This window comes from Tilletiaria anomala (genome assembly GCF_000711695.1).
Source record: "Tilletiaria anomala UBC 951 chromosome Unknown K437scaffold_39, whole genome shotgun sequence".
NCBI lineage: Eukaryota > Fungi > Basidiomycota > Exobasidiomycetes > Georgefischeriales > Tilletiariaceae > Tilletiaria > Tilletiaria anomala.
Window position 1 is genome coordinate 97,618 of NW_013546983.1, and position 15,789 is coordinate 113,406.

General features: G+C 57.3%; 4 protein-coding genes across 4 annotated transcripts; all 4 read right to left on the bottom strand.

The window, feature by feature from the left end:
- Window positions 1-65: 65 nt before the first annotated feature.
- K437DRAFT_274114 (uncharacterized protein) lies at window positions 66-1,111 on the bottom strand (the record flags this gene model as incomplete). The annotated part of the gene is made up of 2 exons (XM_013387896.1): window positions 66-639; window positions 990-1,111. The coding sequence occupies 2 exons, from the start codon at window positions 1,109-1,111 to the stop codon at window positions 402-404; spliced, it is 360 nt and encodes a 119-aa protein (XP_013243350.1). The 3' UTR covers window positions 66-401.
- A 3,391-nt stretch (window positions 1,112-4,502) lies between these two features.
- Window positions 4,503-5,168, bottom strand: K437DRAFT_114081 (uncharacterized protein). Its single transcript, XM_013387897.1, has one exon. The coding sequence runs from the start codon at window positions 5,094-5,096 to the stop codon at window positions 4,602-4,604; it is 495 nt and encodes a 164-aa protein (XP_013243351.1). The 5' UTR covers window positions 5,097-5,168; the 3' UTR covers window positions 4,503-4,601.
- Window positions 5,169-9,373: 4,205 nt separating this feature from the next.
- K437DRAFT_235602 (uncharacterized protein) lies at window positions 9,374-12,032 on the bottom strand. Its single transcript, XM_013387898.1, has 3 exons — window positions 10,131-12,032; window positions 9,693-10,063; window positions 9,374-9,620 (listed from the first exon to the last, which is right to left on the bottom strand). Exons 1-3 carry the CDS (start codon window positions 11,845-11,847, stop codon window positions 9,564-9,566), a joined length of 2,145 nt encoding a protein of 714 aa, XP_013243352.1. The 5' UTR covers window positions 11,848-12,032; the 3' UTR covers window positions 9,374-9,563.
- A 317-nt stretch (window positions 12,033-12,349) lies between these two features.
- K437DRAFT_256435 (NPL4-domain-containing protein) lies at window positions 12,350-15,506 on the bottom strand. Its single transcript, XM_013387899.1, has 5 exons — window positions 15,343-15,506; window positions 15,069-15,149; window positions 14,873-14,994; window positions 13,561-14,800; window positions 12,350-13,491 (listed from the first exon to the last, which is right to left on the bottom strand). The coding sequence occupies exons 1-5, from the start codon at window positions 15,349-15,351 to the stop codon at window positions 12,406-12,408; spliced, it is 2,538 nt and encodes an 845-aa protein (XP_013243353.1). The 5' UTR covers window positions 15,352-15,506; the 3' UTR covers window positions 12,350-12,405.
- Window positions 15,507-15,789: the final 283 nt, after the last annotated feature.

The window sequence follows — 15,789 nt, forward strand, 5'->3', positions numbered from 1 at the left end:
TATACGTTGACAAGGACCATCCATTGACAATGACTTGAGCTTCACGTTTCACTCTTGCGTTCACAACTGACTCTTCCTTTCGGGCAAGCATGATGCATCATTGCATGAAATACGAAGGACCATGACAATACAGAACTTTGCAGCAGCAAGCGGAACAGAAAAATAGTGTGATGCCGAGAAATGGGTCTAGTATGCCGGAGAAAGATGACAGAGAGCCAATCTGGACCGAATTACCGGAGTAGCGCAAGATCGGCGAGGTATAACAGTTGGCCAGCACTTGAGTTGCAGATGAAAGCGAGCGTAGCGAACGGACAGACGGATGGACGGATTGGACGAGCACCCGACCGACTGACAGCTCTCGAGAGCAGAGCTAGAGGTGTGCCCGCAATTGTGCAACGAGATCAACAGTGGAGTGTTCTCGATGTTGTCAATGTGAGGACCATAAAGAGCTCCGGAGAAGGATTGGGGATGCTAAGAAGCCTCCGGAGAAACATATTCGAGTTAACCTTGAACACGGCCGTGTCGATGTTGTAGAAAGTCGAGCCACTGATCTTGAACTCGATCACTTTCCTGTCCTTCTCGCCCTGGAAGAATGTGTCGACGGTGATGTTGCACCAGTGCAGCGTGCCCGCGGTAGACCTAACTAGGGTGTTGAAGAAGCACAAGAAGATGAACCCGTGAAATTGAAGATCGAGTGGAAGGCGCTTTCGTACAGCGTGCTGATGTTGGCGTCACTGCCTTGCAAAGCCTCTTCTCCCAGCCAGTCGCGATGACTTTAGCTAGACAAGCGCAAGTGAGCAGGGGTGATAGCTGAGATCAAGTGATATGTCAGACGCCCCGGAGTGATTCCCGAGGGGTGTAAAGGTAGATAAAGTTTAGATCCGCACCGCCGATCTGAGTGTTGACGCCGTAAAAGTTGGAGATGGTGAGAACATAGGTGGACCTTTTTGGTGACCGCAAGGATGGGTAGGAAGCTAAGGTCATCGTACGAAGAGACATCCTTCGCCTTGTACGTGACATGCTCGGCAATCGAAAGAGCAGAGACGAGCGTGGCGGAGCGCAGGGCGGCGGTGGTGAGGGCCAGCGTGACGGCGTAATTGACGGACCTCATTGTCGATGTTGACGAAAGAGAAAGCTTGGAAGGAGCAGGAAAATGGAGGCAAGGGATGCGAGATGAAGAAGCGAAATCAATGGATGATGGAGAGGGAGTAAGAAAGGGAACGCATAAGTAGTGCCGATCAGCTGAATATATACGAAGAGTTCAAGCAAGAGTCATGTTTGTCATCCTCGAGGCAGGTAGGCCGGTTAGGAAGTAGATGTCCCCGGGCTCGCTTTGCGAGTAGCAGCTGTGAGACGCGATGCTGCAAGGGATGTTGCACGAGTGAGAAAAAGCAGGCGAAGCACTCTAATCGAGCTAACTCAATCTTTCAAACCTCCACAACGAGAAGCTTCTTTGCAATTGCCGAAGTTTGCCCTTCTGCGAGCTGCCTTGAAAGGACATTTAGATCTGTTTCGAAGTGCAACGCCGATGCCGGTGTAGAGACACGCAGTGATCGCTTTTGAGCAGATTGGGAACAAGTGGACCTCAAGGTACATACTCCGGCGTAGACTTGTAACTCTGACCAGTAATTTGAGAGGTACATGGCATGCAGCTTGCTAGGATCAGGAATGGGCATTTTCGAATTCATTGTGCGCTTCAGCTTTAAGCATTTGAAGAAGCCGAGTCACTGAGGACAGTGGAAGCGGGTCGTAGCTGAACAATGCCATGGGATATGGTAAAAAACTGCTGAACTAAATCATAGTCTGTCAGCATGTGCTGCTGATGTGCCTCTTCTCACCATGGCTTCCATGCATGGCTGCCGCCAGAGAAGAAAGTTCGAGCGGGGAAACGATCGTAGGTCTCAATCAGCGAGTATTTCATGATAGATCGTGACCAATATCGGCCTGATGCAAGTGAGCAAGCGATCCTTGACGCGTGATTGGGCAACGGCACTCTCATTCGAATCTTTAACCGGAATACTGAACAGAAGAGGATCGGAAAGTGCGCAAATTGAAGGAGGCATTGGTCTGCATGCCGTATGGCCCTGCAACTGGCCTACCAGGTTCTGCTTGTATCGGCACGGCGATAGAGGTGTGGAGATGCGATGATGTTAAGCTTGAAAGCACGGCAACATGGCGAGAGAGAAGTGCAAGCTGTTTTTTCGAGTTTTGGTCATGCGACCGAAAAGGAGGAGTGATGTGAGCGTGCTGCATTGTAAGAAGATAGAAGCAAGCCCATTTCTCACCGTCGTATTCAACAGCAATGATTGGCACCGGCTTCCTTCCAGATTGTATCAAGCCTGTCCGTCGCATTTGCATGCAAAATACCAGCATCACAAAAGGCAAATGCACAGCACGCTCATCAACTGATGTACATCTCGACGTTAACAAGAAAGGGGCTTTGGAGTGGCGCTGGAAGCCGACGCGCTGATGTTCAATGTAGGGGTGCTGTGGGGTGCCGGGGTGGTGTCAAACCTGGGAAATGGGTCAATGGGAAGCTGTAAGGCTTGTACCGATGAACTCCTCGCGCGCCTCACCTGGCTCGCCACCGTCTGCAATCAGCAAACACTGCCTGTTGCGAAAAGCATTCAAGGTTACAGACCGAGTCTTTGGGAACGGCCTCCCATCGACCAGCTCAGTGGAATAAATTCGACGACTTAATTCATCTGCATCTACTCAGCGGGGCTCCGCAGTACGCAGAATAAGTGTCGCCGAGTAGGCTTTGAAGGCATGAACATGCAGATCGCCAGGTTCTCCGCACTCCACGCATCTCATTTAATAACCTTGCCGCTCGTGCCCATTGGGCACCAACCTGCGAGAGCTGGGTACCGCTGACCACCTTGGTGTCAGTGCTACCATGCCGCCCGACAGAGACGACCACGCATCTTCGCCTCGAGGATCGACGGTAACATTTAGCCCTGCTGCTCAACTGGCTGTAATTTCTTGCTAGTCCGCACTCTACACGCAGCAACGACAGCCAGGAGCCGTCGCCTGATTCGTGACTCCTTGTGAGCTGTACACTACAGGGCCCACGTGGCGTGATCGTTGTATGACAAGGGCAGGTTCTTATGCCCCCGCGTGTGCTTTCAAGTTGGGCCTCAGACGCCTCAAGTGATTATAATAAATAGGGTTATGAACTACTGAGCTCTTGAGGCTCTACATGGCAGTTATATAGAACTGGTATGTTTAACCCGCCGCCCCGTCCCCAAAATTTTCACCATTTGTGTTGACGTTGGCGAGTAGGGTGGTGCACGCTGGGCCGCTGATCACGATACAGGACGGGCATTCTTCCACACTCGCATCGCATTGGCTCTGGAACAGCACACGCCATTGGTGCAAGCGCTGTGTTATCATCGCTCACTTTTGGGCACGCAGGCTGGGAACATCGGAAAGCTATAGTGTCGGAAGCAGAGAAACCGGATGACAGTCACGTTCTGGGCAGAGAATGACGGGCAGGGAATGCGTGGGAGACTAGATATATATGCATTGAGGAATGTAATGAGTGAGATACATGTGGCGACTGCAATTTATGCGGCGCAAAATAGGGTTGCGCTCTCTCCCACAAAATGCGCTGTGGAATGTCAAACAGCGATGCTCGATGATCAATCGAGACTGAGCCCCCGGGCTGTGTTGGTCAACACTTTCCGCTGCTGCGGCCAAGCGCGACGGATGGCCGCTCCTGGTGACCACGGGCAGTCGGCCGGTGACAGCGATAGCGCCAGGCTGAGGTGGCAGATCAGTGAGCATGCAAGCCTGCAGCTCGTCATGAAGCTAGCAGCGAGATCGGCAAGGGTGGCAATGCAATGCGTCCGGATCCTTTCGTCCATCTAATCGGAGCAAGGAACAGCCATTGGCTCCGTGCCAGCCCAGCGCCACTGTGCCTTGTGGCGGTGTACCCCCTCTTTTAGCCATAACACCGATGCTTGCTACGTATGCATTGCGTATGTATTTATTATATACACGCCGGCCAGCGCGAGTCCGAGACGAAATCCTCTTATGCAAGAGAGTGCCGAACAGCAGACAGCCTCTCAGAGGCCCCTGGGTGAATTTTACACATGCTGGGCTGGAACTGGCAGGATAAGTCCAAAAGAATCTTCTTCCGCTCGCCTGGCAGGCAATGTACATGCAGCTACAGACCGATCTCTCTTGCTGATCGCTTCCCGCCTCCTCTGCGGGGTAGCTGGGTGCATTCGAGGGGAGAGAGAATGAGGGCCATTCACATTGTCATCGAGGCTGAGTAGGTAGCGAGAAGAGCTGGACTTGGTAGCCCGCGTCAGGTGTGTCCGTGGGACGTAGCTGCCGGTGCGTGCGTGCGTGGCTGTGGACAGAAAAGTGAGAGTAAACAAACACACAGGAAAAAAAAGTTGAAACAGACTGGTCCAGTGCCGTGCTATGACACGGACAGACGAACAGATATGAGTGAGCCAATGAAACATCGAATCGAACAGCAATCGATTGATCGATCGCTCGATGGGATGGAGACAAGAAGATGGGACAGAGCATGCTAAAGCAATCCTTGGATGTTGCCATCGCTCCTCGTCGTCGTCAACGTCGCCGCCAGTTCACGTGTAGCCTAAAGATCCTCGAGCATCGTACTCCCCACGACACGAGCGCTGCTTTACGATCCTGCCAGCCAACCCATCACCCACGATGACCGGTTGACCGCGGGGAGCACTAGCGCTCCTCGCTCTCATTACCGAGCACGCCGGGTCGTTGCCGAGCCTCGTCTGTCCCCCAAGGTAGACACACGACACCCATCTGCACGCGTCGTCTCGCCTCGCCTTGCGACAGAGCGAGGACGCGTGACACGGCAGCCATAAAGGCAGCAAGGGCAGAACGACTTCGCGGTTCTGCTGCCACAGCGCGCCTTGCCGCTTCAACGCACGGCCATTTGAAAGAACAGGAAAGTACGCATCCCTACGCAAACATGCAGGGACACATCTACGTCGACCTTGCGTGTGACGCCGCCCCCGTCGGGGGGCGTGCGGAAAACAAAGCCGCACTGGCACCCGCACCCAGATGGACGAACGTCTGGGCCGTCTTGCAATCCGACACATGTTCGCTGCTGCTGTACAAGCATGAGAACGAGAACGATGAGGACGAGGAACCGAGGTGCGTACGCCCCTGTCCCTCTTTGACGGACTTCAGCCCCCCGGCCGGGCGAGAAAGAGGCGCTGCACTGCGCTAGCCTGGCCTGACAGATTGACGGATTAACTAACCCCCCTGTATGACTGACACTGCTTCGCGCACGCATCCTGTAGACCACTCACGCCGGAGTCATCGCGCGCCGACGACAACCGCCAGCACAAGAATAAGAAGCACAAGCACTGCGTCGCACCGCTTCGCGTCGTCGACCTCACAGCATACGACGTGCTGCGCACCACGCCCACGCCCCCGTCCTCGCCTACGCCCAGCGGTGCCCTCTCTTCATCAGTAGCAGCAGCAGTAGAAGCTGCAGCGGCGCAGGCGACGCCAGAGGCACAGGAAGACGCGCAGGAAGGAGACTGGTATGTCACGCTTTCCCTTTCCCCATCCCAGTCCCCGTCCCCGTCCCCGTCGTCCGCAGCAGCGGCGCCGGCGACGATCCTGGTGCCCTCGGAGTCGTATCTGGTCAGCCACCACACAGAAGGAGCGGCGCCCTGCCGCTCCGACTTTTCCATCTTTCCCGCTTCGTTCTCGCTAGCGGCAGCAGACGCAAAGCCAGAGCCAGAGCCCGAAACACCAGCTGTCCCTGTTGCCGCGCGCCTGCCGCCTTCCTCGTGGCGCCAATTCCACTTTGGCGGCAGCAGGAGCATCCCACGCTCCGCGTCGTACTCGCATCCGCTCGTTTTCTCTTCCTCTGTATCTCACGCCGCTGTCGCAGCTGTGCCAGAGGGCCAAGGCGGAGGCGACGTAGTAACAGCATGTACGCAGGCGAACCAACAGCAGCAGCAGCACACGTCGAGCATATGGACCCGCTCACCGCTCGCGCTCGCGATGCGCAGCCGGCAGCTGTACGCGCGCACGAGGGCCGGTGTTGGCAGGCCTAGCAGCAGCAGCGGCAGCGCGTCACGAGCGAACCATGGTGCGCGTGCCGCGCAGCATACGCATGACACCTGTGTCGCCGACGATGCACCGGCACTAAGTGCAGGTGCAGGCGCGCTCAAACACAAGCCGAGCCTCGCGCAGCGCGTCGCGGGCAGCATCGCGCCACAGAAAAAGCCACAGCGACCTGGCAGCTCTGCCGGCCGCCTCACCCAGAAGCGCACCGAGCCGGAGTGCGATGCTCGCTCCATCACCACCAACAACAGCAGCCACGACTTGAAGTCGTCCCCGCCAGATGCTACCACCGGTCAGCCACCAAGAAGGCACATCAAGCAGAAACCGAGTTTAAGCGGCCTCAGGCGCTGGTCGAGCCTGCTACGAGCTGCTGCGCCGACATCGTCGTCGCCAACGCATCATCAGCACCAGCAACACGCACGACATATAGCGCACCATCCCGAACATCGTTATCATTATCACCCACCCACATTCACCTTCCGCGTCCCGTCCTCACTCATGATGCAGCTGTGGGCCGAAGCGCTCTCGCCGCACCTCGCCGGCTCTACGGCGCGCGGGCCAGCCGCGGCGGCTGTCGTTCCGGTCGAGTTGGCCGCGTCTGCGTCTGCGTCTCCTGCGCCGACGCCGGCGCTTATGAGTAGGAGCACAAGCAGCAACTTCCTGCCACGCTCCGGCTCGCTGCAGCACTCCGCATCGTCTGGCTCCTTCTCACTGCTTGTGCCTGTCGGCCGGCAGGCGCACACGCGCCACCGAGCAGACGCATCGAGCTCCTCCCCCGCGTCCTCCCCCGCGTCTGCATTGGCATCAGCAACGACATCGGCATTGCTCGGAAGCTGTTTGCTGCGTAGCAGGCCTTCGTCCATGTCAGACCTTGCGCTCGTCTCACAGTCACACCTAGCAGGCTCTGGCAACGCTTCCGCCGCGTGCGCTACGTCCATTGCTGCTCCTATGGCATCCTCGCGCCCAACAGGACACACACACTCGGCCACCGCTTCACCGCGCATGCCCGCGATGCCGCATCTCGGGTTGTCCAGCAGCCTCCTGGTTGCCTCATCCCGCAGCGGCAGCGGCGCCTCGATGTCCTCGCAGCAGCCCAGCCTCAACTCGTACGATTTTGGCATGAACAGCAGCAGCCCCAGCCCCAGCCCCGCATCGAATGCCACGTCGCTCGTGCATTGTACTGAGGCCGTGAGCAGCTCCGTGTGCGTTGGCAGCCTCTCGCCGCCTTTTCACGCCACCAGCTGCAGCAGCAGCAACTGCTACTGCTGCACCAGTTTTAGCAGCGGCATGGCAACTGCCACGTCGCACTTCAGCATCTGTACGAGCGGCGGGGGCGGCGGTGGCAGTAGTGCAGGCAGCATCAGGAGCGGTCGCAGCGGGCAAAAAGGCACTTCTGCTGGCATAGCTGTGTCCTCTCCGGCCAGCTCGCCGATGGAGGTTTTAGACGACGACGATGACTCGAGCGCTGCCACTCGCTACCAGCGCATATGCGAGGGAGGCAAGCCCATCTCGGCGCTCGCGCTGCTCAAATTGCGCCGAAGCAGCTCACTGCTCAACTGGAGCGCGTCCGACATAGCACCGCCGGTGGCAGCCGGAGGCTTGCTCGACGAGCACTGTAGCACGTCCAGCGCAAGCTCGTTGGGCCTCGGCTTAGAACTCGGTGTCGCACTTGACAGAGAAGATCGCCAGGCGACCATTTCATCCTCCTCATCCACATCCTCGCACCAAGATGCAGCATCGCTCAGCAGTAGCAGCAGTGTCAGCGGCGGCGGCAGAGGCTCAGCAGGCCGCTTTGCAGGCAACATCCTGCGCCTGCGCAGCTCACGCGCTTCGCTTAACTCCCTGCGCCGAGGCAACGAGCGTTCCACGTCCCCAACAACGACGACATCATTCCCCTCGCCCCTCCCTCCCACCGGCTATGGCAGTGGTGCATTCAGCTTCGGTCGCTCGCGCCACCAACACAAAGCGAGCGACGCATCCGAGATCAGCAGCAGCGCAAGCTTAGTGTTCGCATCCACATACACATGTAGCTCAGCGAAGGCGTCGCCGACCGTGAGCCCTACGCTGACGCTTTCACACTCCGCATCTCTCACCGCCATCGACCGCATCGCTGCTCTTTCCTCCACCGCTCACGTGTCTTGCTCCGACAGGCTGTCCGCGGGATTCTCGCTTGTGTCGCGCCGCAAATCCAGGATCCCCTCCCCACTGTCTTCGCCACGGGAGGAGCTTGAGGAGCTGCCGCCGGTGGCCCCACATGGCGTGGGGTCATCAGCAGCAACGCATCCAATTGGGGAGAAGGTGAGCATGCAGGGGTCGAGAGAGGTGAGGATGCAACGCATCTTGCCGCCCGATCAGCTCATCGCCACATTGGACGAGATCCGGCGGTTGGATCCCTTGTCGGCTGCAGCTGCACGCGACGATCTCGAGCGTCTATCAGCGAATGGAGGTAGCCCCCTGCTCGAGAAGAGGAGTCTAGACCTCTCGACTCCGCGCAGTGGGAGGAGCGCAGAGGGAACGCCGCAGCTAGCCTCAACAGCTGCTGCTGCATCAGGGGCGTTCTCATCGACGACGTTCGAAGCATTCAGCCAGACCGGCTCCTCGCTGCGAAAGAGTGCCGACCTGCTCCTGCTGCCCTCCGATCATAGCGTCAGCAGCCACGAACACTTCACGCACAGCGAAAAATGCCGGCCCATGTCGATGATCGAGCGCTCGCCGCTCGCGCCCATATCGAATCTCAGCAATGGCGCATTCACCGGCGTTGAGCGCTCGCTGCCCTGTCCCCCTCGTCCTGTGAAGAGGGCCAGCGTGAGCAAGGTTCAGTCTCCTCAGGAGCAGGAGCAGCATCAGCAGCAACAGCAAGAACAACAGCAGTTTTTTACAACGAGCCGTTCCTCGACGCCGACAACACCACGTAAAGGCCCGAAAGCGCCGCTGATCTCTCCTCCACGGTCACCAGCTCGTGCCGAGAGGCTGCAAGCAGCAGCGCAATCGGAAGCTCGCTCGCGCAGCGGCTCCACGAGCACATTTTGTCCCTCGCGCTTGAAGGACGCTTCCTCCTCTTCTTCCCACGCTGATTCTCCCCCATCACGCCATTCCATTGATGGGATCGGAGATAGCACCCTCACCAACTCCGTACCTATGAACAGCACCGCAAGCAATCGCACGTACCTCACGGACATTGAGTATTCTCTGGAGACCGCCTTTCGCCGAGCTTCTGTTGCATCGGAAGAGATTGCAGCCGCAACCAGCACAATAGCAGCAGCATCTGGACCATAAAAATGCAATCATCATTGCGAATGGGTGATACATAACGGAAAACGGCTAATCGGATATTATTGTACGCAAAAAGACGCAGCAGCAAATGCGAATAGAATACTATGCATGTATTAAGGTACTATGAAATGCCGGATGTCTCTAGATGTCCGGAGCATTAATGGTCGCTCGATGCGGTCGGAAGGTGTGCTGCATGGGAAGATGGGCTTTTGCTAGTTGCGGGTGGCGGAGCGGGCTGAGACGCGGACAAAGATGCGGAACAAGGAGAGCTAGGAGAGGAATAACATGGGCATCAGTGGTCAGCTCAGCATGGCGCATCAATGCCGGGCAAGGTGGCTCACAGTAAGGGCAAAGGTGTACGCGAGAAGGCTGACAAAGCACAGGCCGATGAGGGCGCCTTGCAAGCGGCAGATGTGTGGTTTGCGCGAATTGTCATTCAACGGGCTCTCGGCCTGCTGCGTCGGGCTGTTGGGATCCGCGATGCAGATCTGACGTCCGCTCGCAAAGGGGCTGTTGTACGTCGAGCAGACCAAGGGCGAAGTGTAGTAGTTATCGAATGCGAGCGCCAGCTCGGCGGACCAGAATGCGACCAAGATGATCTCGATCAGCGTCCCGAGCAGCTTGGAGCGCACAGACCACAGACCGACGGGCCGGCCAAAGTACTCGAGCCAGATTTGGAAGGCGACGTGGATCAAAGTGGGGCACGCGAAGACTGAGGAGGTGCGCGTTCGTTCGTCAGCACAACTCTTTAACCCGGGAGAGAATAAGGCGTGACATACTGATCCCAACGACGGGCGAGGATCCAACGACGCCAGCGGCATCCTCCTGCAGCAGGGCGATGTGGACCCGAATGGCGACGGCGAGCGTCGCGGCGGTGAAAGCGATATTGATGAAGCGTAATAGAAGTGGTACGAACGGGTTGTGCAGCAAAAAGTCGCGATGCCACGCCCAGTCGAACATGACAGCCCAGCCGGTCTTCTTTTTTCGATTCTTCTTCTCAGAAGTCAATGGCTTGTTCGTCTTGGTGTGCGGGAAATATCCGTCCGTGCCTGCATGAAAACGGTAGCGGCCCACCTCAATCGACTGCCGCTCGCTGAGCATCTCGGGCTGCCAGGGCGAATCCCAGCCCGGACTCAGCGGCTGATGGCGCGTCCAAGATTCAGCGAGCTCGGTGGAGCGACCCCGGCCGTCCTGCTGATTGAACACCAAGTCTTCTCCGTCCTTGTCCTTCGCTTTGAGATATGTGCGCATAACGATCGTGGGCAGGTCGGCCGTACCCTGTCCTTGCTCCTCGTCCTCACCTGGCCCATCATCATCTTCATCATATACATTTCCTTGCTGCGGCTTGGAGGAGTCTCGCCGAAGTGCTTCTGATGATGGAGTAGCATTGAGGATAGCACTGCTGCTCCCTGATGCTGCTCCTTGTATTCCTTGCCGCATATTTATCTCGCTGAGGAAGTTGGCGCTGCCAAACCGCCGCGCTGCATCGTTGGCAGCTACGAACCCCGCAAAGCCATCGCCTCCGTCGCGAAAATCGTTTTCTTTCCTCATCTTCCGCCGTAACTTTCGCCGATTCCAAAAGCCTGTCTTGTAGCCTCTTCGTGCTTCGCTACGACCCTGCGGTGCTGCGGCTACTGTTCCTGTTGTGGTGGCCCCAGAGGTACCTCCTAGTCGGTTTTCAGGGGCGGGTTCGTCGTCCGATATGTCCTCGTATTCATCATTGTCGCCATAATGTGCAGGAGGAATTGATGCGCATTGCTGAGGAATCTCCTCATCTTCCTGCTTCCGAGCCTTGCGCTTGGAGTTCTCCGCAAAGGGGTGCAGTTGATCGTGATGCTTGGACCGGCGCTGCCTGTGAGAATTGGTTGCATGTTGTACTGCTGATGATGGGCCTCCCGCCTTGGAATTCTCTTCCTTCCTTCTTCCGTGCACCGACTGCGGGGAAGACCGAGCCTGGGCTTGCAACTGAGGAGAATCTGGCGGACTAGGCGGCTCATTTCGAGCCCAAGCGGGGACCGTAATGACAGACGCTCGGGGGGTTTTTTTGCTCCCCGAGGAGCTTGCAAACGAGGCGGCCCCAGTCGAAAATGCACTTTCGGACGCATTGTTCCTCCGACCCACCCGCCTCTCAGCCAAGCTAACGGGTGAGGCAAGAGACGCTCGCCCGTCGCGGCCGACAATGGTGGCGGAAACTCGTGGCGAGGCGGTGCTCGGCCCACCGTTGCCGCGTCGCGCGGCCAGTATCGAGGGACTGTTCAGCAACGCCTCCTCGTCGAATTGAATTGAAGATCCTCCATCTTTGCGTCTGCTGCAGTGCTGGCCATTGTTTGTGATTACTGAAATGGTGGTGCTCCTGTTGCGCATCTTGGAGCCAGATGTGCTAATCGGCTTAGGATTGGGCATAACCTTGTCTGTAGTGGGCTGCAGCAGATCCGCTTCACGCGAAGTGTCGTCTTGCAGCTTGCCCGATGAGGAAGCTTGATCCAAAGAGCTCATGTTGACAGTCTGTCCGCTGACAGGTGACAACGAGCAGGATCACTGACGCTGCAAGCAAGGCAGCGTTCGGGCGTGCCGTCGAGCTTGTAACCTAGCTGTTGGTAGGCTCACCCAAGAGCGGCTACATACCAGTGTGCTGCGCCTCTGAACACTTCCAAGACCTGAATCAATCGCGCCAAGGATCAACCCTTTGAAGTTCTATCCAGCCATACCAAGAGCTGGATGTTGGTCAAGCCAGGCGAGAAAGGAGACGAGCTGTCCAGCAGTTAGATTGCGGAGCTGATTCTCCCTCATTCCGCCCACTCACGTCATCGAGAGCACAGCCAAAAGAAACAAAATGCTATCAACGGATCATCGAGGTACGATTGTATGAAAGCTAGAACCACGCATCGAACCTGAACTGGGAAATGAAGTCGAGGATGAAGGGTATGAAACCGACATATTGGAAAGGAAGAAAAGAACTGATGGAGGAAGACCCATTGCACTGTCTGCACCGAAGCGCATTGTATTGCAAGGCGCATGCCCAAGCAAAGAGATACAAGGAAGCCCGCTTGCGAGCTAGCTGAGGCTCATGGGTAAACCGCACAAATGACACTCGATAGCAGTGGCACGGTTGAGAACCGTGCACGTGGGACAGGCTCGCTGGTCACCCTCGTCACCCTCTTCCGTGTCCGTCAGGTCCATCACCTCGTGCCTTGTCGCAGCAGCTGCTGCTGGTGCGGCCCTGGCACCCCTGCTACTCGCAGGCGGCGCGGAGGTCATGGTGACATCTTCGTTGTCCTCCTCCTCCGATGCAACGTCTTGAAAGTCATCATCGTCTTCGTCATCGCCGATTTCGATCGGGTCATCCTCCTCGCCGGTAAACTCGAAAAGATCGCCTGCGCGCCGCGGTCTTGCACCAACGGGATGCGCCGCAGAGGAGCTGCGAGCTGCGTATGTGGTCGAGCCGAGCGGCGGTGCCTGTGGCTGTGCATGATTCGAAGACCTTCGGCTCGTGGGCGCTGATTGAAAGTCGGAGATTGTCGGAGACACGGCAGCCTCATTATCTAATAGATCGGCCTTTGCACTCGCTCCTCCGCCACCGCCACCAAAATCACCCTCTGTGCTCGCGATAATTGCGGCAATCTCCTCTGCGGTCAGCTCATCATCGAGAGCCTCCCCAAATGAGCCTCCAAATCCGCCTCCTGTGCCGCCCCTTGCATCTGCCGTACTCTCTGCAGCCGGCGCACTTTCTTTCGCGACGGTGACGAGGGTCTGCCATCCAGGCTTGGTGATGAGCTCGTCCAGCGCGCCTTGCTCGTCGTGGGAAGTTGCGAGCTTGCATAGCGCAGCGATATCCTCACCGCCCAGCAGGTCTAGCGTCTGCACAAAGCTGAGCAGGTGCCAGTCGCTCAGGTACCTCGTCAGCTCTTTGCGCACATCCATCGTCTCACCGCCCATCGCATCGCGGGCTTTGCCTTTGCCCTTGCCAGAGTCGCCACCGCCCGAGGAGCCGAGCGGAAGGAGCTCCTTGCCACCGAGGATGCGCGTCAATTCATGGAAGAAGTTTTGCGCGCCTTGGTCCGTCAAGCCCTGTCGGTTCTCGATGGGGAACTTGCTTGACAGGAAGCGCGGCGAGGCGCTCGTTGGGAAGCCGTTTGTCACCTGTTATCACAGAGAAGCATCAGTAGGGGTTCAGAGCGCATATCTAATACCACTTCCGAGGCTCCTCACGTTGACGATGAGATATTCGACCGGGAAGGTGGGCTTTGCGCTCTCCTTGACATCCAGCCCATACTCGTTCTTGTACCTGAAAAAGACCTCCGGCACATATCGCTTCGAGTCGCTCGGTTTGATACGGATGATGCTCGGACTGACACTGGCCTCGATCATGTCGGCCTTCACCATGCTCATTGCCTGTTCACTGACCTGATATGCCTCGACGCCGACCTCCCCTTCCAGGTTGCCCGTCAGGACGCACGTGACAAAGCGCGAGTTGTACCGCCCGCTCGCGGACATGCGTGAAGACGTTGAATTGGCATTCTGCAGTGCGCCAGCAAAGAGCACCTCGTTGCCAGAGAGAAAGAAGCTGTCCTTGTGTCGCTTGCAGAGGACCTTTCCCGTCGAAGTCACCTTGCTGCTGTCCTTTTCATCGGCCTTTGTGTCGGCCGTGAGATCGCTGTAGATCATACCGACAAACTGCAACCCGCACTGCTTGGCTAACGCATCGATGCGCGGCTGGTCCTCCCATGGCACGCCGATCGTGACGCCGTCCAGCTCGCCCTCCTGCGGCGGCTCATGGATCGCCTCGACAACAGCCTTGATACCCATAGGCACGTCCGCATACGGCTCGTATCTGCCGAGCAAAAAGCCAAAGCGCTGCGACGCAGTGCTGCGCCAAAACTTGAGCAGGTTCTCGATCAAATCAGGCTGGCTGAACTCTACGTGGTCAACCATGCGATATGTCTGCCGCTGCAAAGTGATGGCGGATGGCTGGCACTTTGTGCAGATTCCTGCGGGCCATTCAGGATGCTGACCAGATGGACACGGTACCTTGACCGTGTAGTCGGCCTCTTCCAGCGGCGGAATCCAACTCGTACCTTGGCCTTTGTTTGAGCCAGCATTGAGCTTGCGCAGATGAGCATGATATGAAAGATGCTTGATGTTCTTTTCCGTCTGGTATCGCGCGTCGTATGGTTCTAGTGGCATGCAATAGTCGCACATCCCCTGCACGCCATGTCGGCAGAACTTGGTATCTCGCTGGCGCGGAATTTTGCCATCGCGCGAAGCCCAGTACGCATCAATCGGCTCCTCCTCAGCCAGCTCCCACGGCTTTTTCGGGCCTGCCGTGGCAGCAGGGGTGCTCCCACCCGCAGATTTTCTCGTGGAGGAAGAAGACGCAGCCGAGGGTTGCGCTTCTGGTTCTTCTGCGCCGACTTTGTCTGTGTAGTTGGCGTACAGAAGATGCCCATGTCTGCGATTCGAACGGAAGGGAACTTGTCAGCAATCTGACAGACACCGACGCTTGCCCACTTAATCGACCTACTTGAGCCCTAGATCCCCGATGCTATTCCCTACGATCTCTGTCGCCTTCATCTCAGGCCCGCCTCTTGGCTGATTACCTAGCGTGATAGTCGACAAGTCGGCATTGGGGATGTTAAGTTGTAGCTGCAGGGGCCACGAAGTCACAAAAGCGGTCAGTGCCGAGGCCAGCAGATGAATCAAGGGGATCAAGCGCTCACCTGCTCAAGCAACTTGGAAATATCGTCGCTCGGCTCCACATTGCAGCGAAAGAGTCCATCTTTGGACCGTACTCGGATGAGCTGTTGGAGCGTGGCAAAAAGACGCGTCAGTCCTGCCTCCTTGGACTCGCCATGCTCAACAGACGTTGGCGGGCGGGGGAACGATACACCCTTATCATAAGCATGTACTAGCTCTGACCGAATGCGAAACCTATATGGCCCACACCCAGCGTCGCATGGTGTGCGGCGGCAGGCATGGATGAGGTGTACTCACGATCGGCATGTTGGCTGTCGGGCCTACTCTCGCATCAGACCCGAGACGAGCTGCACACCAATCAAAAGCTCGTTTGCGTCGCTTCAAGCTTTTTGGGACGCCGTAAGCAGCTGCCTTGTTCCTGGAAGGGTGGAGGGTGTGGCAAAGAGGTGCGGCATTGAATGCTACCGATGAGCATCCACACGAGCAGCATCATGCCAAAGGCTGCGTAACCTCTCCATCTATGATCGATCGTTGGGGCGGAACGGCGAAGACGTCATTTCCAGGAGTGGGAAGTTTAAGTGTCGAACTTACCTTCACACCCTACTGGATGGGGTCCTTGAGAGTCGGAGACCTGGACTTGCATAATAAGAATCATTTGGAAGACAGCGCGGCCGAGCTCATGGCGGCTGAAGCAGTGCTCCTGACCCGTGGTAACGCCATCATGGCCAGCGCACCGACGACTGG